General features: G+C 46.8%; 1 protein-coding gene across 1 annotated transcript in view; it reads right to left on the minus strand.

The window, feature by feature from the left end:
* Nucleotides 1-10864: 10864 nt before the first annotated feature.
* MID2 (midline 2) overlaps nucleotides 10865-26254 on the minus strand; it is a 192463-nt gene continuing 177073 nt past the window's right edge. Inside the window, exons 8-10 of the mRNA XM_028714265.2 lie at nucleotides 24432-24593; nucleotides 16451-16658; nucleotides 10865-14975 (exon numbers count right to left, since the gene is read on the minus strand). Coding sequence (XP_028570098.1) covers nucleotides 14573-14975; nucleotides 16451-16658; nucleotides 24432-24593 — 773 coding nt within the window. The 3' untranslated portion in view covers nucleotides 10865-14572. The remainder of the gene's footprint in view (nucleotides 14976-16450; nucleotides 16659-24431; nucleotides 24594-26254) is intronic.

A 26254-nucleotide genomic window follows, 5' to 3' on the forward strand; every position in this document is an offset into this window, starting at 1 on the left:
GGAGGGATTGAAGAGGAGCGATGCCTTTAACTGACATCAGCCTCACTGTATCATCCGCACAGTCTTCTTCACTTCCTCCTCCAAGCTAGGTGTGCTCCAAGTTCAGTGGGCAGATTTGGAATTAGACTTGCTTTGACAAATTAACAACCATTATGGCTGCAACACAGAGGAGAGGCTGGGTTCTTGCACTCGCAGAGCTGTGCTTTATATAAAAAAGCTGTCATATGCTCAGTGCTATATGGATCATCCAACAGAAAGTTCAGGAAAAGGCAACCCAAAAGATGGGAGTGACTTCCCTGTGAAGAAAGGTTGCAGCTTCTCAGTCCATTTAGTTTAGGGGGAAAGTGAGGAAGATGCGACAGGGTAGAAATGTGTAAACATTTGCATGGCAAGGAGAAAGTGGATAGAGAAAAGCTCCCCCCCCCAAAAAAAAACCCACTAGAGCAGGGGTCAGCAACCTTTTCTAGCTGTGGACAGGTCCGCCGTCCCTCAGACCTTGTGGGGGGCTGGACTATATTGGGGGGGGGGGTAAATGAACGAATTCCTATGCCCCACAAATAACCCAGAGATGCATTTTAAATAAAAGGGCACATTCTACTCATGTAAAAGCACTCTGATTCCCAGACCGTCCGTGGGCTGGACTGAGAAGGTGTTAGGTTGCCTACCCCTGCACTAGAGCTTGTGGACTTCTAATGAAGTTGCATGCTAGAAGATTCAGGACAGACAAAAGAAAGGACTTCTTCATGCAGTGAGAAGTTAAACTATGGAACTCTCACATGAGGGAGTGATAGCCACCAACCTAGAAGGCTTCAAAAGCGAATTAAAGAAATTCCTGGAAGAGAAACCTATTGATGACTACAGTTGTACCGGAGCCCCGTTCGCATCCAGAAGTGAACACAACCTGCGTCCGCGCATGTGCATGACGTCATTTTGACCGTCTGCACATGCGTGAGCAGCGAAACCCAGAAGTAATGTGTTCCGTTCCTTCCGGGTCGCCGCAGTGCGCAACCCGGAAATACTTATCCCGAAGCTACTGCAACCTGAGCTATGACTGTACTAGCAATGATGGCTATGTTCTGCCTCCATTGTTGGACACAGTAATGCTTCTGAATACCAGTTTCTGGAAATCACAAGGGGAGAGTGCTGGACTCCACTGGACTCCAGCAAAATTATACCAGAAGAAAATAACAAGTGCAAACAATTGCTGGAGATGTGGAAGTAAAAATGCGAACGTAGTACATATGTTGATTAACTGCCAATGATAAGATCATTTTGGTGTGAGGTGAGGATATTTATAGCAAAAGTAATAAAAAGAAATTGTTATTTAGGGGAACTGAATTTAATTCTAAATTATATTCCAGAAGCGTGGGAGATTTCAAGGGGTCAAAAAAAATGGATGTACCGTGCTATATTAGAAGCAAAAAAGCTTGTTTTGATGAATTGGAAGAGCCGCAGAAAGATTCCATTGAGCACATGGATTGATAATATGGACAGATTAGCTACATAAGAACGAATTGCATGTTGCCGCAAAATATAAATGGATAAATATGAAGAAATCTGGAAGGAATATTTAAGCGATAAGGCGGATAGTGGTGGGAAGTAGTGGGAGGAGAGAGAGGCAGGAAAATATTGTTAAAAAAGGTATAGTCATAGGTATATCAGTGTATTCAAATCTGAATTGTCAAATTGTGTTATTAATGTTATTATGGTTTTTGTTGTATGTGTCTTTTGTGGGTGATGTTTGTATCGAAAAAATGATTAAACAAATTTAAAAAAGAAGAAGGGGAGAGTGCTGTGATTTCCCCTTGGGTCATTTGGTCAGCTACTGTGAGAACAGGATGCTAGACTAGATGGGCCTTTGGCCTGATCCAGCAGTGCTCTTCTTACATTCTTATGTTAACAGGCATGGGGTGCTTCCAGACAACTTATTTATTGAGCCTTTTTTTATGTTTGCAGGGAGATTAGATGATGTTGGCTATTTATCCTTATTTGCCTCTGGGGAAGTTAGATGATGTTGTATCAAAGCAAGTGTTATGCAGTCATCCCCAATGAATTTCCCTATCATTTTCTTTACCACAAAAATATTTTTGGGGGAAGTGGGTATGTTGTGCCAGGCTGTCATAAGCAACATTAATTGCACAATGTGAGCATGCTGACAAGGGATGGAATCCCACCCCGAAATAGTGACAGTCTGGAAGCGCCCATGCTGTGTGCAGATGGAACCAAGGAAACTCTGCTCACCCCATGTCAAAAGCACAAGTTCCTACTGTTCCTACAGTATAAGTTCCTACAGTATAAATGTGAAGGGGAAATGGAGTCACCAGAAGACACCAGCATTTCTGTTGGGCCCGCCACTGAACAGTGGAACAAACTAAGGAGTACATACTAGATAAGAAGAGTTACTAGAGCAGGGGTCGGCAACCTAAGGCCCATGGGCCACAAGCGGGCCACGGGGGTCATTTAACCGGCCCCCCAAGTCACACCTGACCACTCGGCGAGTCCCCACTAAACCAGCGCAGCACGGCGCAGGGACTTGCTTTCATGGCACTGAAAATTGCGCCTGCACAGATGCCGAAAATCGCATCTGCACAGACGCAGACACCGGAAATTGCAGGTGCGCATGTGCTCACGATCCGGTCCACGGAGGGATCTCCGCTAGAGTGAACAGGCCCAGGCAAGGCAAACCATGTCGACCCCTGTACTAGAGATGTCCATTCTTACAGTTTAAGGCAGGAGCCAGAGGTGTAGGGCTGCATGTCACCTCTTGAGGATATTTATTTATTTAAGTTTAGTTCTTTAAGTTTCTGAAGATATGCTTGCAAATGTATGAGCAGTTCCTGGTGGAGCTAGCTTAAGGACCAAACAAACAATGATGGGATGTCATTGTTCCATGCAGTTCTTGGTTGTGGTCCCTGAAATCCATTACAGATGCCAGGAAATGAGCCTTGGGCCTTCCTTTCAGAAGGAAAGCATGTTCTCTGGCACTTAAGTAAGCAGCATGCTGTTTGCTATGCCCGTCGTCCAGCATTTGGCCTGGGTCCAAAACACAGAAGCTGCCACTTGCACACAAAAGGCGACTGCTTTCTGATGTCCTTCAATAGCTTAGTTGGAGGACTGATTTGCTTGGCCTATTCTGCAAGGCAACAGCAGCCAGTTGCAAAAAATGCATTGCTTCAGAATGTCAGAAGAATGAGAACAAGCACTCCCTCCTTAGAGCAGAGACAGATTGCAGAAGTTGAATCATTCATGCCAAACTGTTAGGCTACTCTGAGTACAGACCAAGCCTGAGAATGCATAGTAACTGGGAAGCTGGCTTGAAGGGCCTGGGATGAATTAGATATTATGGAAGGTCATATGAAGCTGCCTTGAGTCAGAACATTTGCCCCTCTATCTCTGTATTGTCTACATTGACTTTCCAGGGCCTGGAGGTGCTGAAAACCCAGTCATAGAAACTTCATGCATGTTGCCTTGAGCTTAATTGTGGAATAAAAGAGGAGCAGTAGCTCAGTAGTAGAGCATATTTTTATTAGCTTGACATGATAGGCTTGTTCACACATTACACTTAACGCAGGTACCACCTGTCTTAACACATCTACAGGTATTTGTGTGAGTTTGCACTTATGTATATAGTTCAGCTGTTGTGCACACTTGTTGAATGCTACATATGAATAACTACATATTTTTATATGCAGGTACACAAATTGTGCACTCAATAAATGTAATGTGTGAACATTCTTATGTGGCACATACAAACAAGGACACTGAGCGAGATCACTGCAGTGGCATGAGGTGGCAACTTTCCCGTATACACCTGAGTTTTCTAATCTAAGGAGTGAAAATTGGTTTCCTTGTAGTCAGTGCCAGGCCTCTTGCCAGGAACCCATGAAACAATGGGTGCCCCAAAGCTTATTTAGAGTTCTTTTTGCTTTTGCTGAAGAACCTCCAGTCCCCAAGCTTAAGCAGAACTTACCAAGTTTAGTTACCAGCATTTCCTGATAGGGCTTTCCCAGCTGAAACCCTGCAAAAGCATCGCCAGACTGTATAGACATCCATTCCTGAAATCATTGGACCAATGTCTGTCTCATAAAGCAGCTTCCTATATTCCTATGTTCACCTCTTACTTTTGGAAAGAAAGTTTGGAGATGGCTCAAAGTTACATGGCTTTTTCTATATTAATCCTTCTTTGCCCATCCCCAGCCAGAGAGAAAGGGGTTGAAGTAACCCCTATCATCTTGCCACCCCTATTCAAAATGTGCAGTTGGGTTCTTCATAGCACAGGAGCCTCATTTGCTGCTGTTCTGAGCTCAGCCCTACAAACAGCCTTTGAAAATGCCGTGGATTCATCCCAATAATAGCAGCCGCTATTTGATCCTTCGCCTCATCTCAGAGATTAATGTTTCATGGGAGAAAGCCCTGAGCAAAGAATAAAGAAGAAAAAAATGTTTTATATTTTGTGTGGGTTTGCACCATATGTTCCCAACTTTATAAATATTTTACAAACTTATGCTCAACCAGGCTTAGGTGGCATCAGAGCATCTCATTCCCCAAAACAGCAGGAGCACCACTTCTCCCTCCCTCCCTCCCTCCCTGCTAGCCAGCTAGCCAGCCAATGTATCATCCAGGGAAGACAAAGTTCCTTTCACTGATTGCTTGCATGGCAGCCACAGCCCAAACAGTTACTGGATGGTTTGGGAATGCCATCCAAAAATATTTGACTGAGCAGGGATGTGACCCAGGAACAGCGCCATCTGCATCCCCAAACACCTGCATACCTGTGAGGAGGACAGGATCCTGTTAATCAGGTCAAGAGTCTTTATTAAGCAAAAGTCTCCTTGTTGCTTAGAACAGCCCGACAGGATCTTTTATAGTGAAAGTGGAGAGTTACTCCTTATCATATGTCTTTCTCTGGTATATCCTTCCTCCTTTGTGGCCAAGGAATGGTGGTGGCACTCTGATGGGATTACAGAGAATTGTGGGCTCAAGAACTAACCCTGGCTGGTCTAGAGGTGTGGGTGTGGGTGTTGCCATACCTGTTCTGCCTCTCATATGACTTTCTGGGACACCTCAACCTCAAGAGCTCAGATGCTGTTCTCTGTGGTTATGCTAGTGTATACAGGGGACAGTACATTAAGCAAGGTGGAATGTTCAGCTGGGTCAGGGATGGGGGACCTGTGGCTAACCAGTGCTGTGGGATTTCAACTCCGATCATTCCCAGCCAGCATGACCAATGGTCAGGGATGCTGGAAATTGTACTTCAAACAGCATCTGGAGCGCCAGAGTTTTCCTGTCCCTGAACTAGGTGAATGGAGAGGAGGAATAAAAATTTAAAAATAGTCCAGTAGCACCTTAGAGACCAACTAGGTTTGTTCTAGGTATAAGCTTTTGCGTGCATGCACACTTCTTCAGATACGAGAGAGGAGGGTTCATCCTTGGATTAGGATGGGCGAATAAGTCAATTTTGGTTTTTCATTTTTCCAATCTTAAATTCAGTCCTCCACTTTTCACATCAGTCTAAGATATTTAAAAAAGGCCATGAAAAATCATCAGTATTTTAATGCGGATTTCTCCTAATTTACACATTTGTACATAATTTTGTCTGATATACTCATTTTCCCCCCAGTGCCATTTCCCCTAAAACAATGCACTTTTGTATGTTACTTTCACCAATATGGGTATTTTAATGCAAATGTTACCCTAGTAAATGCATTTTGCAAGTGCACATTGCAAGGCTGGAGAACAACATAGCAAAATCCAGAGAGGTGCAAGTTTTGAAGGATGGCTGTGTTTCAATACTTGTATTGTTTAAGAAAGTGTGAAACTGGTAGGCTTGCCTTTAAATGCAAAGTGAAACAAATTTCCCCACCATTCCTCTCTTGGATTAGAGACAAGTGAAATCATGCATCCACTTTCTTGTGCGGTGGCTGTTATTACAGAGGGTGGCGATGCCAGGTATGATTTGACACTTGCAGAGCCAGAAATGCCCAAAAGCTTTTAGTGACACCGCCCATCTTTGGGCACCCATTAGTCACCTTCATCCCAGCAGGAAATCAAGGAAGGATACATGGAGTAATGTACATTTCAGTGGCGAGTCTGAGATGGAGCCACGCTCAATATGTCTATGAAACGCATCATCTTTTCCTCTGGATCAAGCTTAAGTGGAACCTGTTTTTGTGCTACAAGCGAGATGGATTTGCACAGCTGACCAACCCTTGCATCAGTCCTGAAACTTTCTACTCTTGTCCTCCGATTAGGGCTGTGCACCCTGTTGATAGGCTGGCTTTTCTGTCAGTCATGGTTCCAAATGCCCCTCCTTCTGCGAGAGGTTGTGAAAGTGTAACCAAAACCCATGCACATTCTCTGTCTCTCCCTCTTGTGTGTAAAGCCCTTTTAAAAAAGCACCAAACAAAAACATGGATGCAAATAACCAGTGCATGGAAATAAAGCAAGCATAGCAAATACCCCCCCGGAACATGTAATGGTGTGTGTAACATCTTTTCATCTTGAGGCTGTACATGTGTCAGTACAAGAGGGAAGTGAAAGGAAAGGCAGAGCTCTTCCCATAGGAACAAACCTACACCTGTTCCTGTCTCCAGGTAATCCTGCATGTAGGCTGTTTCTGCCAGCAAGATCCAATCCCTCTTCTCTGTGGCTTTCCTATGTGTGCATGAACAGGGCTCTGAGACTGGTGGTGAGGATTTTTGAGCATCTCTTGATGTGTGAAAATGTACACTAGGCTTTGCGAAAAAGAAGACCAAAACGACTCCTCTGCCCTCATTCTGTTCTTATATGAGGAGCTTCTCTGAAATTACGATCCAGCTATGGAGAGCACATTAAAAGAAACATTTCTTGGGAGAGACATATCCTTTCCCTGCCCCTCCCACCCATCCTGTAAGTTCCAAAGTACCCAGAAAGAGATCGCTTTGAGCAACCCTCACACTTTACCTATGGGCTTCCCTGGGGCACCTGGTTGGCCACTGCATGAGATGGGATGCTGGACTAGATAGGTCTTCGGGCTAATTCTGCAAGCCTTTCTTAAGGTGGGCAGAGAACACAGCTTCAGGTATCAATGCTAGGGGAATTCAGATAACCACACACCCCTGTATGTGAGTGGGATGTGTGCTTGGGCTAGCCCTGCACCCATTAGCGCTTGGTGTGGAGGGGCAGTGGCACATACTTAAAGGTCCCATCACTTCAATGTTCTAGGAGGGAGAATTGCATGGTGCAAACATGTGAAAGGGAGTACTGTGTCAAAATCCCTACCACCTCACCTCTGACAGAAAGGACTAGTGACTCCAGTGTTGGGAAGTCATGTAAGCGCTGCTGCCCTTGCACACCAGCTGCTACTGCCAACACCCTCTCACCCTTGGTTGCTGTGCTTCTACAATCCAAAGCATGTCAGGAGCAGTTCAATGTGTGTACCAATGTAGAGCTTCTCAGCACAAGCGGGAAAGCAGGTGGATGCCCTCTCCTGCAGAGGAATTCTACATGTGCGTACATCAAAACAGGGCAGCTTTATCCAGCAGGCCCTAAATCTCTTGCCCCTTCTCCTTTTATAAACTTAATTGTATGTGTGTGTATTTTACTCTGCCATATGGAGCAGTTGGGGACATACTGCAAAGTGCAGTGCCCCAGGCATTCACCATATTATTTTCCCAGAAACATCTATCATATAAAATAGTACATGCAAATTTGTCTCATGGGCATTGTGCCCTTTAAGTATTTAGCAGCTCTTCTGCATCAATCCAAACATGGAGCCCCTTCTGACATGCTCAAAATAGGCTGTGCTGCCACAGGTCACACTGAGCCAGCATGGGGGGAAAAAGAGTTGTTGTTGATTTCAACACGAGAGAGGCCTCTGAATCATTCCTCCTATTTGGATACTATCAGATGTTGACTGTGGCTAGGGGTTGGCAGAGGCTTGATGTAGCTGGATTGGGACCCTCTCTTACTCCTTAGAAGCTGGAGGGGGGGGGCAGCAGCAACGGTAGCAGCGTAATAGTTGAAATATCAAGGGGAGGAGGGAAGGGAGAAGGAAATTCAGGGAAAGCTCGATGATGAGAAAAGTCCCAATACTAAGAGTTAAGGACTAAGACCTCTTTGAAGGAAAAAGATTTGGTGCTCTGAGGACACTCCTAGTTGCCTGCTCTGATCTGGGGATGGGGAGTCTGGAACAAGAAGGATGCTATGGATATTTAGGAAGCTGCTTTAAACCCAGAGCTGTCCATTTACCTCTTTGATCCCGCCAACATGGAGCGGGCAGAAGAACACAGGAAGTGCTGAGAACCAATTGGCGAATGTGTGTGTGTGTGTTTGTGTCCACACTGTCACGTTTAACACTGGTTAATCTTGAGCATGCCTTTTGCCATCAGGGGATGAAATGTCTGCACCCGAAATATAACCACACAATTTAGCCCAAATGCCCAATGTTCTGCTCCACACAAAGACACACCTGGAACGTATACATATATATTATATATTTTATGTATATATATATATATATATATATATTTATATTTTATATATACACATTAACAAAAAAGCTGCAAAACCCCCGATTATGTTACATATGAAAAGAAAGTCCGACAGGTTTCACGGTAACCAAAATTTCACCACATCCCCAAAATCAGATTACAATGCAGCTAACATGATACAAGTAGCCAAGTGCAGCACAGGGTTAGGGGTCAGGGAAGAGCCAACAGATGTCTCCAGGGAGAAAAGCTCTTTAAGTGGGCTCCAAATTACTTCACTTCTTTGACCCCACCGAAGTAAGCAGGGGTTGAATGCAGAAGTGCACCATGTTATGACTCTAGGAAGAACCGAGGGCCTTGCTATTGGCTGAGGGGCGGGGGGATGCTGTCTCACGTTTAACACTGGGCTGTTTCCACCAATCAGACAGCTCCCTAAAGAGTGGGCTATGCACTGCTTGAACAATAGCATGAGTCACTTTCCAGTGGTTCTGCTACATGGAAACTCTATGCAATAGTCCCCCCCCCCCCCATGCCAATAGTACGCAGCCCTCTGGTCCCAGGGATTTCTGTCATGGACACAGACTCTCTCATAAGCACCACTGGGTGTTTCCACATCAAGAGGATGCTACATGTTAGGTGTGGAGCAATTAACATGCAGGCTGGCTGCTAGGGACTGAGGTTGCATCCACATTTAAAGCACATTTAACATGGTTTCCCCCCAAATAATTCTGGGAACTATAGGGTGCTAAGAACTATAGCTCTGTGAGGAGGGGTAATCAAGAGCTTCCAGGATTATTTAGGGGAAACCACATGCTTTAAATGCATGGTGCAGATTTGGCCTGAAGTTATGAAGCCAAAAGCCGCTGGAGAAGTTCCCCAAACTGAGCCCACTGCTAAAATAGTGATGGAGGAAGATGCAGGTACCTTTCCCTTTCCCTCATATATTTGCTGATACAAAACACAGCTGCAGCTTGGGTCCTAGCAGACAAGGCAAAGGAAATAGACATTTCCTACTAGCTGGACCAAAGTCATAAGCATCACCACTCAGCCATCACCACCCGTTGCCTCTTCCCTTCCGCTGCCTGCCAGAAGACTGGCTCTATCCAGTGCCACTTTAATCAGTGTAAAACTGATCAAGTGCTATGCTCAATGGTCCTTGTGCTAAGGCCCTAATGGAGGCCATGTGCCCTCTCTGGTAGTCCTCATCAGTGCCGCTGGGGCGATCAGAAAACAAGCCCGCCCTGTCACCGCAACCTTAGCCAGCCACACATGCAGGCATTTTGAGCTGGAATGTTGTGACCAGCCACTCCAAGAGAGAGAGAGAGAGAGAGGACTTGAAGCACCAGGTGACGATTTTTATTTGTTCTCACTGCATTTGGCTGGAGAAGGAAAGAGGAAGTCAGGGTGCAAATGCCTGTGTGACTGGCTTGTGATGCTCTCAGACGCCCAGCCTGTTCCTTCTCACCAGTGGTCTGAGCAGATGTTTATTTCCCAAAGATGCTTGCACACAGAAACACAATTTCCCAACACATGACAGGGAGGTGTCATTTGCTTGCAGCTGCAGTGTGCTCTCCTGCTTTCATTAAAGTAGCCAGCCTCAAAAACTCTTTAAGAGATGTAGAAAACACTGTGCAAGGGAAGCGCTCCAGCTCGTTCTGATCTCCTGCTCCCAGGAGAAGCTATTATCACCCTGCTGCCATTAGCACAGGCAATTCAGAGTTGATGAAAAAGCATCCCTCACCGCAACCACAGCAGCCAGCTTCAGAAAAACAGAGCTGGAATCAGTCGAGGCCCTGGGTTGGACCCTTTGGAGGTGCTCTAAGGCCTTCACAGTCAAAACCCCAAGAGCAGCTGCATGGGCTGTGAGATGCTGCAATGGACAAAAGAGGCAGAAGGACAGAATGACAAAAATGGGGTCCCAAAGAAAAGTGCCTGTGATGTAGGGATTCGAGCCTCTTGGATGGCAGAGGGAAGACAGGCAGTGCAAAGCAGTCCAGACAGGTCGCAAAAGGTCATGTCAGGACCTCCATCACTGGTCACCTCTTGACTTTAGAGCATGCATTATCTACAGTAGCAGTCATCTCTTTTCTTGTAAGCCCAAGCCTTCATTAAAGCAGCTCTAGTGTTTAGGTAGGGGGCTGTGGCTCTCCAAATACTGCTTGACACCATCCCATCAACCTAGACCATTGGCTCTGAGGTTGATGGATTCCAGTGTTTGGAGTCCTGCATCCACCCCCTTCCCTGCACAAAGAACCATTCACTGAGGTTGTGAAAACCAAGCAAAATACAGACTGGGGCTTTCTTTAGGATGACTCTCCCTTCCCCCAAACCCTCCCTCCCACCCACCCCGGGAAACCTGCCGGTCTGATTAATCATATTTTTCAAAAAAAAAAAAAAAAAAAAAAATTAAATAAATGGTAAAGCATATCTTTTCCTGGAAAGGCCTTTAGTGTTAATCTGCTCTTACTGGGCAGATAATTCCTTCTCCCCACTGCAGTGACAGGCTGCTTGCTCTCTGAGCTGCACTACTGTGGGCCTCAGGTAGGCAATCCACAAAACAAAACAGAAAACAACAAAAAGGAAACAAAACCAAAAGAAAAACCCAAAACAAGCATGTTAGAGAGACAAGTTCTGGCACATTTTTTTGTGCACATCCAGGGAATTTGTATGGAGGAGCATTTAGTCCATGGACTCACCTTCCAAAGTGGTACTGCCTTAGTTAGGATTGCCATATTTCAAAAAGTGAAAATCTGCTGTTGAGCTTTTTCTTTCTTTCTTTCTTTTTTTGACAAAGCTGTTGAGCTTCAAAATGCAGTATTCCAGGTATGTCTGCAAAATTCCGGGTGTATGGCAATCCTATTTTAGGGAGGTCACTAATCCATTCCCCCTGGGAGCCAAGGATGGATGAGCTGGAGGTCACTCCTGAATCCTCCACCTTGGTCTGCTGGCAAACACCACACTCACTTCTCCCACCATGCCTGACACACACCTGGAATGCCATATTGTGTTAACACACAGTAAAAGGGGAGGGGCAGGGAAAGAGAGCAAATTCTTCCCTTCAAGAAAAGAAAATGTTCAGGGGATGGATGAAAAGGAGAGGAGTGGAACACCCCCCAGCACAGATGCTGCTGTTCAGATAAGATATCCAACTCCCTCCCCACAAACTCTGCATAATTTACTCTGACTTTAGATTGTGCTGTTTCTTGATGCAAATGCATTATTACGTTTGAACAGAGCGCTTCCTTATCTTGCATAATGTCCCAGCTTTAGTAGCTCAATCCTAGCACTGGGAATTTCCAGAAGGTGTTCTTTTCTTTTTGGTGTGTGTGTGTGTGTGTGTGTGTGTGGCAGGGGAGGGGAGGGGAATGTTCCCAGAAAGTGGGTAATGCAAGGAGACATGAGGATCTGTTGTGGTCCAGAAGCACAATTGGAGGACACATGGCAGAGAAAGAAAAGCCAATAATGAGTATTCTACCTCTCAAATTGTGGCAATCTCTGTAGATTTTTTTCGCTCCCATGCTTTCAAATGTTTCTGTGACTACTATTTGGTGGCTAGTTACCCTTTTATCCCCCTTTCTCAAAGAAAGCTGAGATACTCAGAAATTCAAGCCAGATTATTGGATTCTGTGCAAAACCATGCACCATGGAACTGAAAGTGATAAAAGAATAACTGTATATTAGCATTAAGGAAAGTGATCCTGGATTTCTAAATGCAAAATCATTATGGGGATGTGGATTCTTTTCTTCTTCTTTTGGCGGTCGTGTGTGTGTGTGTGTGTGTGTGTGTGTTTTCTAGGTTCACTTATTCCCTAGGTAAGTAGTCTTCAACTTTTCCAGACCCAGGACCCATCTTAACCCAAACATGCATTTGGGGATTTAAAAAATAATAATCTATATATATCTATATACACTGTCATTTATTTGCATGGTACTGGTGCTGCTGTTGTGACCCATCTTAGATCAGATCCAAAAGGGAATCTCAACCCACCAGCTGAAAACCAATGCTCTAGATCTCCTTTCTGGAGTAAGCAAAACAAAACAAAACAAAACAAAACAAAACAAAAAACAAAACAAAACAAAACACAAAAAACACCTCTGTTTTTAAAGCTGAGGTCCATATCAATAATACAATTGAAAGAAAAACTTGAAAGGCAGTCATGCCTTGTGAATCTGGCAGATAAATTCAGCAGCAAACACAAGAGCGTGCCTCAGGATCCTGCCAGTAGCCTTGAGGCAACAAAAACTAAATTTAACTAAGCCCACTTTAAGGCCATCTAAGCACCGTTGCTACCATCTTACAGTTACCGATTTCGCAGAGAGGAATGCCACCCACTTGCTGGGCACAGGGTCTGAAACTGACAGGAGTTGAGCCTGTACATTCCACTCCTAGGATTTGTTTGCTTTCTTCTACTGCTACAGGCCACAGAACTAACACCAGCCACTCCCGAAAAGAAAGCATAAACAGTGCCATCTTCCCTCCGCTTATGCTGGGCAAAGGGGGAATACCTTTCACTCTGCTCCATCCAGTGCTTTTGCCTAGAATTCCCACCCAAAGCCCCTTCTTTGGGTCGCTGTGTCATCTGGCACAACGTCTCTGGAAACAACAAGGAGGTCCTGGCTGTGCTTTAAAGGTTCTAGGATACTCTTTGCAGACTGAAAGCCAGTGACGACATTTGCTACACACAGGATATGGTCTTGAAAGAAGCAGGAGCCACTGGACAAAGAAGTAGCCTCTACCAGTTGGGATCCCATGTTAACAAGTAAACCACTGGACTAGAGTGTGCGCTAAACTTTCCTTCTTATGTTTTAAATGTGCGCGGGTTTTTTAAAACAACCACCCCCTTTCCCTGTGGTGAAGCTCCTGCCAAACTCAGACAGATGCTTGAAATAGTCCCTGTTGTCCAGGGAGCAAAGGGAGACACAACTGCATCTCAGAAGCCAGATATGGCACAGTAGTCATGGTCTTTCAGGCTTCGTGGACTGCGCCACCCCTTTTCTGAACATAGCATGTTCCTTGTGATACTATGGACTGTTTCATACGTTCACAAAACCCTTACATGAAAGGCACTTCTGCTCAGGGAACAAAATAAATCTGCCAGTAAAATGCCACATGGGATCACCAGATCCTACTCGGGGTGAACATGCATGGACTTGCTGCGACTCGCCAAGGCTTTCCAGCATGTACACAGTCCATTTATACAATAATCCTCTGCAGATGTTGCCTCCATGTCTTTTATCACAGTGATGAGGAAACTGTGACCTCGCAGAGGTGGCTGGAGGTGATGTGTGGAGGATTGTATGTAGGACTTTGCTTGTTGGTTCCGTCCCTGAAACGGGTACCCCAGGGAGCTGCTTGCCATATGCATGCTCAGTGCAATGCCTGAGGAGCCAACACAGCAGTACTTGTGTAGGTCCTCATGTGATCAGAGCTCCAATGGCACAGAAGGCCTATGGCCCTTTGCAGACCATGTGCTGAGTTCCCAGACCCAGGTATATAGTATTGTGAGTGGGTATATCAGCTGTGGTCCCATTTCCTCCTCCACACACAGTCCAAACGCATGGAGGCAACACCTGCAGGTGGGCAAGACGACCCATCTCTAAGATTGATACCTGTGACGCTAAATATGTGTGACAATCTTGTCTTTTCTAGGTAACAGCTTGGGTTCCAATTCTGTTTGGCACCCTCTCAAAATGGCGGGCTGGGAACTACTAGGTGTTCCAAGAACACTCTTTCCACACAAAAGAAAAAAGAAAAGAAAAAGAAAAAAAGGGTCTTGCTTTTCAACTTCCTGGCAACCAAGAAGGGACCGACCCACCCAAAGCCCTGCCATGACACCCTTTTCCCCACCAGAAATGAACAAGGCATGCCAACTCCCATCGGAGAAAATTCAGTAGTGCTACCAAACAAAAACAAAATCCAGTTCACGAAACACCACCCACACTCCTCCAAGAGGGTGTGCCAAAAAGGTGGGTTTTCCTTAGGATATAAGCTAGCCCAGTGTGGCAAGATGCTGCTCACCACGAAAGGAAGCAGAAGCCCACCTCCCAGCCTAGTTGCACAGAAGTTCCTGAGGCTTGGGCTGGAAGGGAAGGCCCTTTCTGACTCAATGGCAGGTTTTCATCCCTGATACGTATGGGGACTCTTGCGGGCGGCAGTTGCATTCTTGCTGCCCGGGGTAGTCTATGAAGTCTGGGGCGGGCAGACCTGATATGACCATTAAAGATTTGTTCCAAATCGTGAAGGTGGGGCAGACCGGCAGGATGAAAGATATCTCGAAGGTGTGCAGGTGGAGAGAGTTGGCCGGGTCGTAGAAGGACAGCACATTGTTGTCATAGTCCAGGAGGATGCCCAGGCGCTTCATCTGCGGGTGAACGTCCACCAGCATCTCCTTGTTGTTGTGCCGCACCACAAAGTTGTTGTTGCAGCGGGAGAAGACCCAGGAGGAGGAGTTCTTGCCAATCCACTCATTCTTGGGGGCTGATTTGTAGGCGATGCCAATTGCATACCTGGAGAGGCAAAAAAACAAACAGTGGTATTCAAGAGACTAGCTGAAACAAGAGATAAGAACTGGAAGTCATGGGCTGGTGGTGCAATCTTAAAATTAACCATGTCTACCCAGAAGTAAGCCCATTCAAGTTACCTGGTTTACTTCCAGGTAAGTGAGCAGGGTATTGCTGTCTAAATCAATTCAATCAGTCTGGCACAGAGTCTAAGGCTGTGTACACACCATACAGTTAAAGCATATGATTTCCCCTGAAGAATTCTGGAGTTTGCATTTTACCCCTCACGGAGCTATAATTCTCAGCACCCTTAACAAACTACAGTTCCAAAGATTCTTTGGGAGAAGTCACGTGCTTTAAATATATGCTGTGCATGCAACCCAGGCGCTGGACCTCAACCAGGGAAGACCAGATTCTAAATCCCCACTCTCTTTTTGAAAATGGAGAACCATCTCAATCGTGCAACTCAAATAAGCTGCTTGTTTTCATCCAACTATACTGTTGTTGTCTCACCCGGCCCTACCTGGAGATGCCGGTCAGTGAAACTGGGAACTTCTCCATGCAAAGAAGATGCTTTGCCACTGAGCTGCAGTCCTTCCCCACTCTAAGCCTTTGTAGGCAGGTTACAAATCAAAACCCATTGATCAAACTTACCACTGAAGCACCTAGCTAAGGCTCAGTGACAATACATGCAATGAGAGCAAAGTGTAAACAATGGGCTTGCGCAAAATTTGAAGTGGTTCTCTGGCCATGGACCAACCAGGTAGAACCCAGCGCTTTTTGTTGCGGGTGGGGACAAAATAAGAATGGATGCTGGCTCAGAGGAGGGCAATTCAATTGGAAAACTGGTGTGTGTGTGTGTGTGTGTGTGTGAGAGAGAGAGAGAGAGAGAGAGAGAGAGAGAGAGAGAGAGAAGAGACTATGTTTCAGTGGTAACCATTGGAAGATGCAAGTCCACCCCCCTGCCCACCCCCTGCTGTGCCTTTGATCAATGCATTTCTGTGTGACACATGCCCCGAGGCTCGTTTTGAATCACAGCAGCCGTTCCCTGGCTCAATTATATGTGCCCTCCCTCCCTGCAGCGCAGAGTGAGCAGCGCCGAGGCTCACGTACCTGGAAGAGTACACACACAGCCTGCGCTGCTCTCGCTGCCGACGTGTGCTTTTAAATGAAGCCCTTCGGCGAAAGAGACTTGATGAAAACGGCATTCTTAGAGGTATGCGTTTTCAAAGCAAGAGCAGTTCCCAACAGCTTCTGCTGCCCCTACACAGGTGTTGCAAAGGGGCTGGCAGGGCCGTTGGGAAGTAGCAAGTTCCTTGCTGATGGGCACAATAAACGAGCAATCTATGCCTGGACTATAAGCCTGGTGACTCAGCTCTCCGAGTAAACGAAAGGGAGACAGGCCCACCCCTTCTTCCTCCCGGGCACCGTGTCCCTGCTTATTCTAGGTTAGGCTCAGCACCAACAGCAGAGCCACTTACCATGTGGAGGAGCCGACTGTCACCTCCCAGTAATGGCAGCCGCTGTCAATGAAAATGTTGCCTGTGGCACCATAGCATCCTGTCCCGCTGAACCTCTCGGGAGTGTGGCTTTTTTTCAGGGAGCTCTCGTCCTTCTCCATTTGGAGCCCGTCATTGGAGATCTTCAGCTTCTTGTGTGCCATTTTGGGGTCCAGTTTGAAGGGCTGGCCTATGAGGACCAGAAAGAGAATGAAGGTGACGCAGGGCAAAGCGAAACTTTAAAAAGGTACAGAGGCCCCCACCCCTCCCAGCAGCTTGCTTGCTTTGCTTATTTCCCACTTTCAGAGCCCAAAGGAGGAACCCAGAGCTGCTTACAACCATAGTAATAATTGTAATGATAAGTTTTATTTTAATTGATTGTAAGCTACTCAGGATAGGGACGCGGGTGGCGCTGTGGGTAAAAGCCTCAGCGCCTAGGGCTTGCCGATCGAAAGGTTGGCGGTTCGAATCCCCGCGACGGGGTGCGCTCCCGTTGCTCGGTCCCAGCGCCTGCCAACCTAGCAGTTCGAAAGCACCCCCAGGTGCTAGTAGATAAATAGGGACCGCTTACCGGCGGGAAGGTAAACGGCGTTTCCGTGTGCTGCGCTGGCTCACCAGATGCAGCTTTGTCACGCTGGCCACGTGACCCGGAAGTGTCTCCGGACAGCGCTGGCCCCCGGCCTCTTGAGTGAGATGGGCGGCGCACAACCCTAGAGTCTGTCAAGACTGGCCCGTACGGGCAGGGGTACCTTTACCTTTACCTTTAAGCTACTCAGGGAGCCTTTTTTGGCTGAAGGGTGGGGTACAAATATTCTAAAAATACATACATACATACATACATACATACATACATACATACATACAAAAAACAAAACCAATTTATGAGAAGATAGCTTACTAAAGGTTGAATAATCATAAACATGCTCTGGGGATAAGGCAGTAGCATAAATAAATATGGGTAATGCAGTATTTCTGGAGGCTGGATGAGAAGGTGTATGAGCCTCCTAAGACAAGGAGTTCCAAAACTCCCAGGTTTGTTTGTTTGTTTGTTTGTTTCATTTCCAATCAGAACTATTGTCCCTGTTGGCTTGGCTTTAAGGAAGGGAATGCAAGTGCCCACTTTAGGACTATAGAAGGCTCCCTATAACCAGCCCCGGTCAACAATCTGGCTGCAGCTCTTTGAGCCAGCTGAAGTTTCTGAGCACTTTTCAAAGGCAGCTCCACATGTTACAGTAGACCAAAGGGATGTAACTAAGGCATGCTGGGATACCTCAAGTCAGTAGAGTATGACACTCTTAATCTCAGGGTCATGGGTTCGAGCCCCACGTTGGGCAAAAGATTCCTGCATTGCAGCAGGTTGGATTAGATGACCCCCATGGTCCCTTCCAACTCTACGATTTTATGTGTCAATGTGGCCAAATCAGGCATCTCAAGAAATGAGCGCAGCTGGCTTTAACTGTACAAGTGCATTCCTGGCAACCACAGAAACCTAGGCATCCATGCTCAGGGCTGAGTCCTGGAGCAAGCCCAAATGGCAAGCCTGTGTCTTCAGGGAGAGGGCTACCCCATCCAGCCTAGGCTGAATCCCTATTCCCTGCTCTGCCTTCCAGCTGACCAAGAGCACCCGTCCTATTTGAATTAAGTTTCCATTTGTTCTCACATTTCTAAGGATCCTGTCCACATCCTCAGGCTGTACAAATTGGAATGTATCATTAACACTGGACAAGCAGAGGCCAAAGTTACATCCACCAGACCTGTATCAACTATAGTATCCAAGTCAGAAGGGTGATTTTGTCATAGAAGTGCTGAGCAAATTGTTCACAGCAGGCCTTCAAGTGGTCTAAATTCTCCTTATGTGGGCCAGAGTGTAAAAGATCCCTGAGCACTGAAAACAGCTGTGCTGGACAGCTCCTCACTGATGCAATGGAGGCATAGAGATAAAGGTTTATTCACAGTTCACACTGCTACAGAATAGGTCTTCAAAGAGACTCCACCAACATCACTCTAGTTGCCGTCTCATGCAATTCATTGTCACTAGCTCCCCAGAGAACCAGGAGGCTGGTTTGGATCCACTTCATGAGAGGGGATGATCAGAAGCGATCATGTCCACCATCCTGGTCATTTCTCCATTCCAGAGATCCAACAGGGCTAATATATCTATCAAGTCTAAGCTTCATCCAGGTGGTCCACATGTGTCTGTTGATTTGTAGTTGAAGAAGGGAGATGGCACACGTCCATTGTATTAAACATTAATGTTGATTTTCAATTGTATTTCTATTGCTTCTTTTATTTCTTCCTGGCAGAAGTCTCTCCCCACCTGGAGATGCTGGGGACTGAACCTGGGACCTTCTGCATTGCAAAGCAGATGCTCTGCCACTGAGCTACAGCCTCCTCACATTTTTAAAGACAGATCTTTCTGCTCTGGGGTTGCTAACAGACAGCCAGAGAGATATTTGTGCAAGGGACAGAAATGGAGATGGAGACCCAGCAAAGCAGGCGAAAGTCGGATCTAAGTGAATTCCTTAAGGGCTTTATTCTCTATTAACATTAATGGGAGTTATTCATGCACATTGCAGGGAGAGCACAGCCCCCTTAAGTGCTGGTGTAATAGTCTTACAGAGCGGCAGAGACCATCAATGCATCATTTAGTCGTTCTCGCCCACATCCACAGTCACTCCCCACAACAGACGCTCTGTTATTACATCCTACAGGAAAGCACGCCTTCGCGGCTTCACAGTAATTTTTCCAGCACCGATGGAAGGTCTCGCCTTCAAGGGACTTTTCCTCACATGCAGGCTCAGGCTGCAGAAACCAATCAAAGGCAGAAAATGAGGGGCTTTTTTTGTAGATTCTGCCAGGCGACCGTGGCAAGACTCAGCCCTCAGCCATCAAAGTGCACACTTTCCAAACCTGTGCAGAACAGTGGGAGGGGGGAATATTCCATTGCTTAAGACAGTGGCCCCGTCCGCACTACACATTTAAAGCAGAATAATGCCACTTCAAACTGCCGCGGCTTCCCCCAAAGAATCCTGGGAACTGTAGTCTGCAAAGAGACTATGAAGAGTCCCTTCATGGAGTTAAAATTCTCAGTTTGGCTTAACAATCCACCCGTCTTCCCCAGCATCTTATTCTCACAGTGGTCAGCCTATGGGAAGTCTACAAATAGGACCCGAGATCAACACAGCTCTCCTCACTTGTCGAAACAAAACAAAAAAAAATTCCTTCCAATAGCACCTTAGAGACCAACTAAGTTTGTTATTGGTATGAGCTTTGTGATTACCAAGCTTTGTGATATGAGCTTTGTGATCACTTGTCATTACCAACAACTGGCATTCAGAGACATACTGCCTACCACAGTGCAGGTAGAACGTAGGCATCATTGCTAGTAGACAGGTGACCATATTCTTCATGAATTTCTCTAGCCCTCTTTTTAAAGCCTTCCATTAAGAGACAGAATGCAGCACTGGTTGGAACTTTGGTCAGCTCCAGTAAAAGAAATCCTCATGACAGCAGTGGGGAATCTCCAGCGCATGAGTCTAAACTATGCCCACCTGCCCCCTAAGGATGTAAGATAGCATCATTTTCAGGTCTGTCCTGTATTCATGGCATGCAGCACTGTTTCCATGCCTCTGCAGTTGGTCCTCCATAAAAATCCACTTTATTCATCTTGCTCCCTGCTGTGGCAAAGTTACCTAACCTATGCAACTTATTATAGAAATTCTGTTAAGTTACATTACCATTACGTTATTCCACCACACTCATTTCAATGCATAGAAAACACAATGCAAAAAATAATAAGGGGGGGGGGACATATAATCAGTTATGTATTGTTTGGAGGCAGAAGGCAGCAACCATAAATACCAACTCTTGTTTCCATCAGAATTCTATCTGCTCCACACCTGACGTTGGTTCATGGGGGTGGGGCTGTTGGGCAGATCTATTTCTCCACCCACTTCACAAGATTCATTTCAGCCACCATCTCCACTGCAATCACATTGGGAAAGACTGTGCAACCCGAGGAAAGCACCACCAGACAGGCTGTTCCGAGGGGGTGGGCGGGGCCGCCGCCCATCTGCCAGTTTTGGCCATCTGCAGCTGCGCATCTCAAGAGTTCCTCAGAACCTATCCTGGTTAATATGCTGCTGATGATAACGGGCAGGTCTCTGAGCCCAGCTGGTACTGCAGCATGCCATCTCCCCCTCGAGGGTGTTCTTGAGCTTTGTGGAGTTACTGACTTCAGTCGTAGCCGAGTTCTGCAAATTCTTGAACAATTATATGACAGGAGAGTGTACATGTGCATTTTCTGGAGGGGCAATAACAGAATACTTCTATTGCTCAACAAAAGCAGACGTGCAGACAAAGCCCACCTGAGCAGATCTCTGTTGGTTTTCTGTGGGGGTGGGGAGCTGTCAGACTCATCTACTGAGGGTGGGGGGCTTTTGAGCATTAAAGCTGTTGAATGTTTATTTTATGTGGTTTTTTCCTTCCTGTTATCAATGGCTTTTACAGACTTTTGATATTGCAAGAGTGCCTGTGAGCACTCTTCCCTGGAGTGCAGTGAAGACAATATTTTAGGAAAAGATGAAAAATACTAAACACATAAATGAATGCAAGCCACAAGTACAAAAACAGGAGGTATGTGGCAGGATTGGATGGCAGGGTTTATTTCAAGGAGGGGGAAACATATCTTCTAAACATGATGATAAGTAGGTATCCTACTCTCCCAATTACCAATGGCAAGAAAGATGCGGTGGTTCAGCAATAGTCACAAGATGGCATGCAGAGAACAGTTCAAAGTGCCCTGCCAATTGCCCATGCATAATTCAAATCCTGCCTTCTGGGAAAAGCAAGCACTGGGAGTGCTTGAAATTAAGGCATAGGCAAGCTTTGGGTTGGGTATGAATGGCTCAGTTGAGCAAATCTTGCTCCTTGAGTTCAGAATGGTCTCAATGGAACAACTACTCTTTGCTTTCTATCCAGTTACCCCGAGAGAAAATCAAATGCAAGCATCTGCAGCCCACCTAGGAACATCATCCCAAAGGAAAATGGCCAAGCTACCTTTCACAAGATCCTGGCATCTGGCAAAGTACCCTTCTAGTTTGTGGAACTCTTTCTTGCAGATGTGTCCTGCAGGAGCCCTTGGAACAACTTTAATTAAGAGGCCGGGTAACATCGGAGAGCCACAATAGTGATTGTGCATCTCTCCATTCGAATGCCCTTCTACTCATCCCCTCGGGGGCTGGAAGATGCCAGTACAGTTTCAATGGCCAAGCAATCTTCCTGGCGTGACAGCGGGGTGGGGTGGGTGGGGGTGAGGAGCAGCACTGTTTCTGCAACAAGACTCTTTATTTCAAATCGGCAATATAATCGCTAGGCTTGGAATTTCAGCAGCACGTTCTTGAAATCTCTTGCTCCTTATTTGACAAGCGTAGGAAGTCAAAAGCTGACAGATCCACAGCAAAGAATCTGAACCAAGCCTTTGATTGGGTGCTCAGTTAATCTAGCAAATGGAGTTTCTCTGTGCAGAGCACTTAGCTGCATCCTAATCTCTCAGCTGACTGGCAGAAAAGGCGGCTGGCCTAGCCACCCCACCTTACCCATATCCTTAATTCTCAGCAATTTATTGACGCATGTTTACTCCCCTCCGATGGAGGTGGTCTGTTAGCACTCGGCTTATCTGTCAAGCTAACAATTCAATCCTCTTTGGAGCCCACGCAAAAATCCAAGTGATTAAAATCATAAAAAGAGAGTGAGGTCTATGGTTTGGTTTTTCATCAAAGCTGAGCCATTTGTCTCCAACATGCGGGGCAAGTTTTATTTGGTATTTATATCCACGCAATGTGCCTTCTCAGGGAGTGATGGGAGTGGTAGGAAGCAATAAATCATTTTAAAACACCCAGTCAAGTACAGCAGGTAGGACAGGATTGAAACATCAAGCAAAACAGAGAGAGGCAGAGCTTCTGGAAAATTAGGGAGGGGGTCCCCACAGAAAACTCAGCTTCTGCTGGCTGTGCAAGGCTGAGCCAAATTATAAGACAGAGCATGGCGCACCAGAATTTCTTGTACAACCTGACACCTTCCATCTCTGCCTCTGTTCTCCCTACATGCATTGCCTCCCTTCACACTACTGTCAAAAGTCTAGTGACTTGGATCCTCTTATAGAAATTCATAGAAGAAAAGCTTCCTGTCTCCTCTTCCCCTGTACAGCCAGCTGTGACACCCCAAATGCCTCTGTGGAGGAACAGGGGTCCCTATTGAGTAAAGTGAGATGGGGAGTGGGGGAATTCCTGGAAAAGAAGGAGAAGAGGACGGGCCATAGCTCTGTGGTAGAGCTTTGCATGCAGAAGGTTCCAAGTTCAATTCCTGACATCTCCAGGTAGGGCTGGGAATGTCAATACTGAACTAGATGGGTCAATGGTCTAATTCAGTGCAAGGCAGCTTCCTACACCCCATGGGAAACGTCCCTCCCATGAACTTCCTTAATTTGAGGAAGTCAATGTCATAATAATGGCACAATTACTGCATCCATCTAGCTATGTGCAGAGACCCTTGAACTCAGCCTTCCCCAACTTGGAAACCTTTGGATGTTTTCGACTACAACTCCTATTAGCCTAAGCCAGCACTGCCACAGAATGGTTCAGAGTCTGGAACCTAGAATGTTCCAAGTGGAAATTTAAGGAGAAACAGCACTATTTTCACCATCCATTTACTCATGCCCAGTGTATGTCAGGCCCTTGGATGTCACCATGTGTCTCTGTTACCCTGGCCGTTTCATCCCAACACTGCTTTCCCATCCCCTTTTGCAGCCAGCAGGGGTATCTTCGCCCTTGTCCCCACCTTGCTTTCGTCTACCATAAAAGAACTAGCAAGCCAGCAGTTGGGGGCCACAACAATCCTGCCAACAGAAGGAGCCCAATGCAGCCTAAATCGAGACACTAAGTGAGCCCAGCATCCCTAAACAGAGATCCATTGTTCATGGAGCCTCAGTAGCAGCCAAAAATCCAGGGACCAGGGCATCTCTAGGAATGAGTTCTGAATACCGTATTTTTCGCACCATAGGACGCACCGGACAATAGGACACACCTTATTTTAGAGGGGGGAGAACAAGGAAAAAATACTCTCCCTCTCTGCCCAGCGCCCCTTCAGTGAAGCGGTAGGAGGCGCTGCGCAGAGAGTGGGAGAATTTTCCCCCTCTTGTTTTCCCGCTCTAAAACAAGGTGCGTTTAAGGTGCGTTCAGGCGGCTACCTTGGAAGCCTGGAGAGCGAGAGGGGTCGGTGCACACCGACCCCTCTCGCTCTCCAGGCTTCAGGTTCCTTTCGACCTGCTCTTTGGGGCTGGTGGGGGGAAGCCCACCACCAGCCCCAAAGAGCAGGTCAGGGAGCAGCGGAAAGGCGCAGCAGAGAGGCTCCTGCCATAGGCGCCCGTCACCTCTCCAGCTGGGAGAGGGTCGCGGGGGGCTTCTTTAGCCCCGCGCGTGCTCTCCCAGCTGGAGAGGTGACGGGCGCCTATGGAGGCTCCTGCCATAGGCACGCGTCACCTCTCCAGCCGGGAGAGGGTTGCGGGGGGCTTCTTTAGCCCCGCGCGCGCTCTCCCGGCTGGAGAGGTGACGGGCGCCTATGGAGGCTCCTGCCATAGCCCCGCGTTACCTCTCCAGCCGGGAGAGGGTCGCAGGGCTATGGCGTCTTCGTTCCATAGGACGCACACACATTTCCCCTTCATTTTTGAAGGGGAAAAAGTGCGTCCTATAGAGCGAAAAATACGGTAACTGGCCACTTTGTAGAAATTGCCGAGATGGACAGGGTTCCCTAAAGGTGACACACACTGCAGGGGGGTTCCTGAGCTAAGACTACAGCCCTGAGCAAACCATGCATCTGTAAAGGAGCTTTGAATGCAACCCATTCACACCATGACTTCCCCTCCTCATTTGCTGCTTGGAAGAAAGGCATGCCTGGAGACACGTACTGTTTGTCTTGAGCCTGGCGGGTTCGCTGTTCCGGCTGCCAGCCTGGTTTATCGCCTTGACGAGGAAGATATATCTCGTGCCACTCTGCAGCCCATGCACTGTGTAGTGATTCTGCTTGATGTTGGGGACGATCATCCAGCTGTCCATAGAATTGTAGAGGCCTGCAGGAGGGAGCACAGAGGATATCAGAAAAGGTCTGCAAAAGGCCCATTGAGACTAGCATCCTGCCTCCCACAAGGGGCAACAAGGTGGCTCTTGGAAGGAAGGAAGCAAGCAAGCACCAGGTGCCCCTCGGCGCTCATTCCCCAGCAACTGGAATTCCAAAGCATCCTCTCTCAGGATACAGAAGTTCCAATTAGCTAGAGAGGGACAGATCAACCAATTTCCGGACCATGTCAGTTTTGCAGGTGTTCAACCGTTAATTTACAGTGGTACCTTTGGTTACATACTTAATTCGTTCTGGAGGTCCGTTCTTAACCTGAAACTGTTCTTAACCTGAAGCACCACTTTAGCTAATGGGGCCTCCCGCTGCTGTCGCGCCGCCACCGTGCAATTTCTGTTCTCATCCTGAAGCAAAGTTCTTAACTCGAGGTACTATTTCTGGGTTAGCGTATGTAACCTGAAGCATCTGTAACCCGAGGTACCACTGTATTTCTATCCTGTTTCCCACCCATCCCCATTCTGCTTCTAAGCCTGCACAAAAATGAGCATTTAAATGGCACACATTTTGCCCCAAAACGTGCATTTTGTACACATTTCTCCCTCAATGATACATTTAGCCTGCAAGATATGCATTTTGGAACACTTTTTGTTTTTGTTGTTGTTATTTAAAAAACCTGATACCTGCACTGGAAAATGTGACGAGCGCCTGCACTGTCAGTATGGGAAGTGTAGATTAAGGCTGGTTCACTTAAAAACGTGGACCAAATTACATTATCACCAGCATCCCTACAGTTAGCTATCATGGCCACTGCCTGTTGCTGGAACCTACCCCCCCCCCCAATAAATCTGTCTAATCCAGAGAGTGGTCTAACTGTACATCTGGTAACAGAGACAGAAAGCAATGGAGGAGGCAAGTGCAAGGCAGGCTGAGAGTGTGCATCTTTTCAGTTGATTTAATCTCTTGCCTGGCAGGTTCAGAGGAGCCTGCAGGAGGGAGAGCAAAAGAAAAGGAGCAGCGGAGAGTGGCTCGTTTCATTATGCCATGGGAACTAAGCTCATTAAGGCCAAGCTGGCCCAGCCAAGAGGGCCCCTTGGTGGCCAAACGGGCTGGAGGTCACATCATTGGCAGCCTGTTGTCGTAACTCTTGCTTGAGGAGAAAACATGCAAGAGTTCTGGAGACGGATCAAAAAACATTCCAGGGAGGGCTGCTGTTTCCATGCCCTGCTTGGGAGGCTCCCAGAAACATCTGGCTGGCTACTTTTGGAAACAGGATGCTGGCCTGATCTAGCAGGACAGTGAAGCATCTATGAAAGTCGGCAGGGAGATAACAAAGCCAAGAAGAAGATAAGATGTGCAGGCTAAATGCAGGAAGTGGGTTATCTGGCTCTGCCTGCAACCTGAAGGGCCCTGGAAGAAGTGCAGCAATAGGAGATAACAGCTGTATTATTAACCGCCTGGGTCAGCAGACCCAGCAATACTAATTTCTTCCTTCCCATTGTAACTCTGGATCATGTAACCCAGTGAGACCCAGAGGGTGATACAGCCATCAAGGAATGTATGCACCTAAAGGAATCCAAGATCTGGGTGACTTCTTAGACAAGACCAAAAAAATAAAAAAAAAAAAGACATGCAAAAAACGTACAAGATTTTTAACTGCAA

The sequence above is a fragment of the Podarcis muralis genome, chromosome Z (assembly GCF_964188315.1).
Source record: "Podarcis muralis chromosome Z, rPodMur119.hap1.1, whole genome shotgun sequence".
In the NCBI taxonomy this organism is placed as follows: Eukaryota; Metazoa; Chordata; class Lepidosauria; order Squamata; family Lacertidae; genus Podarcis; species Podarcis muralis.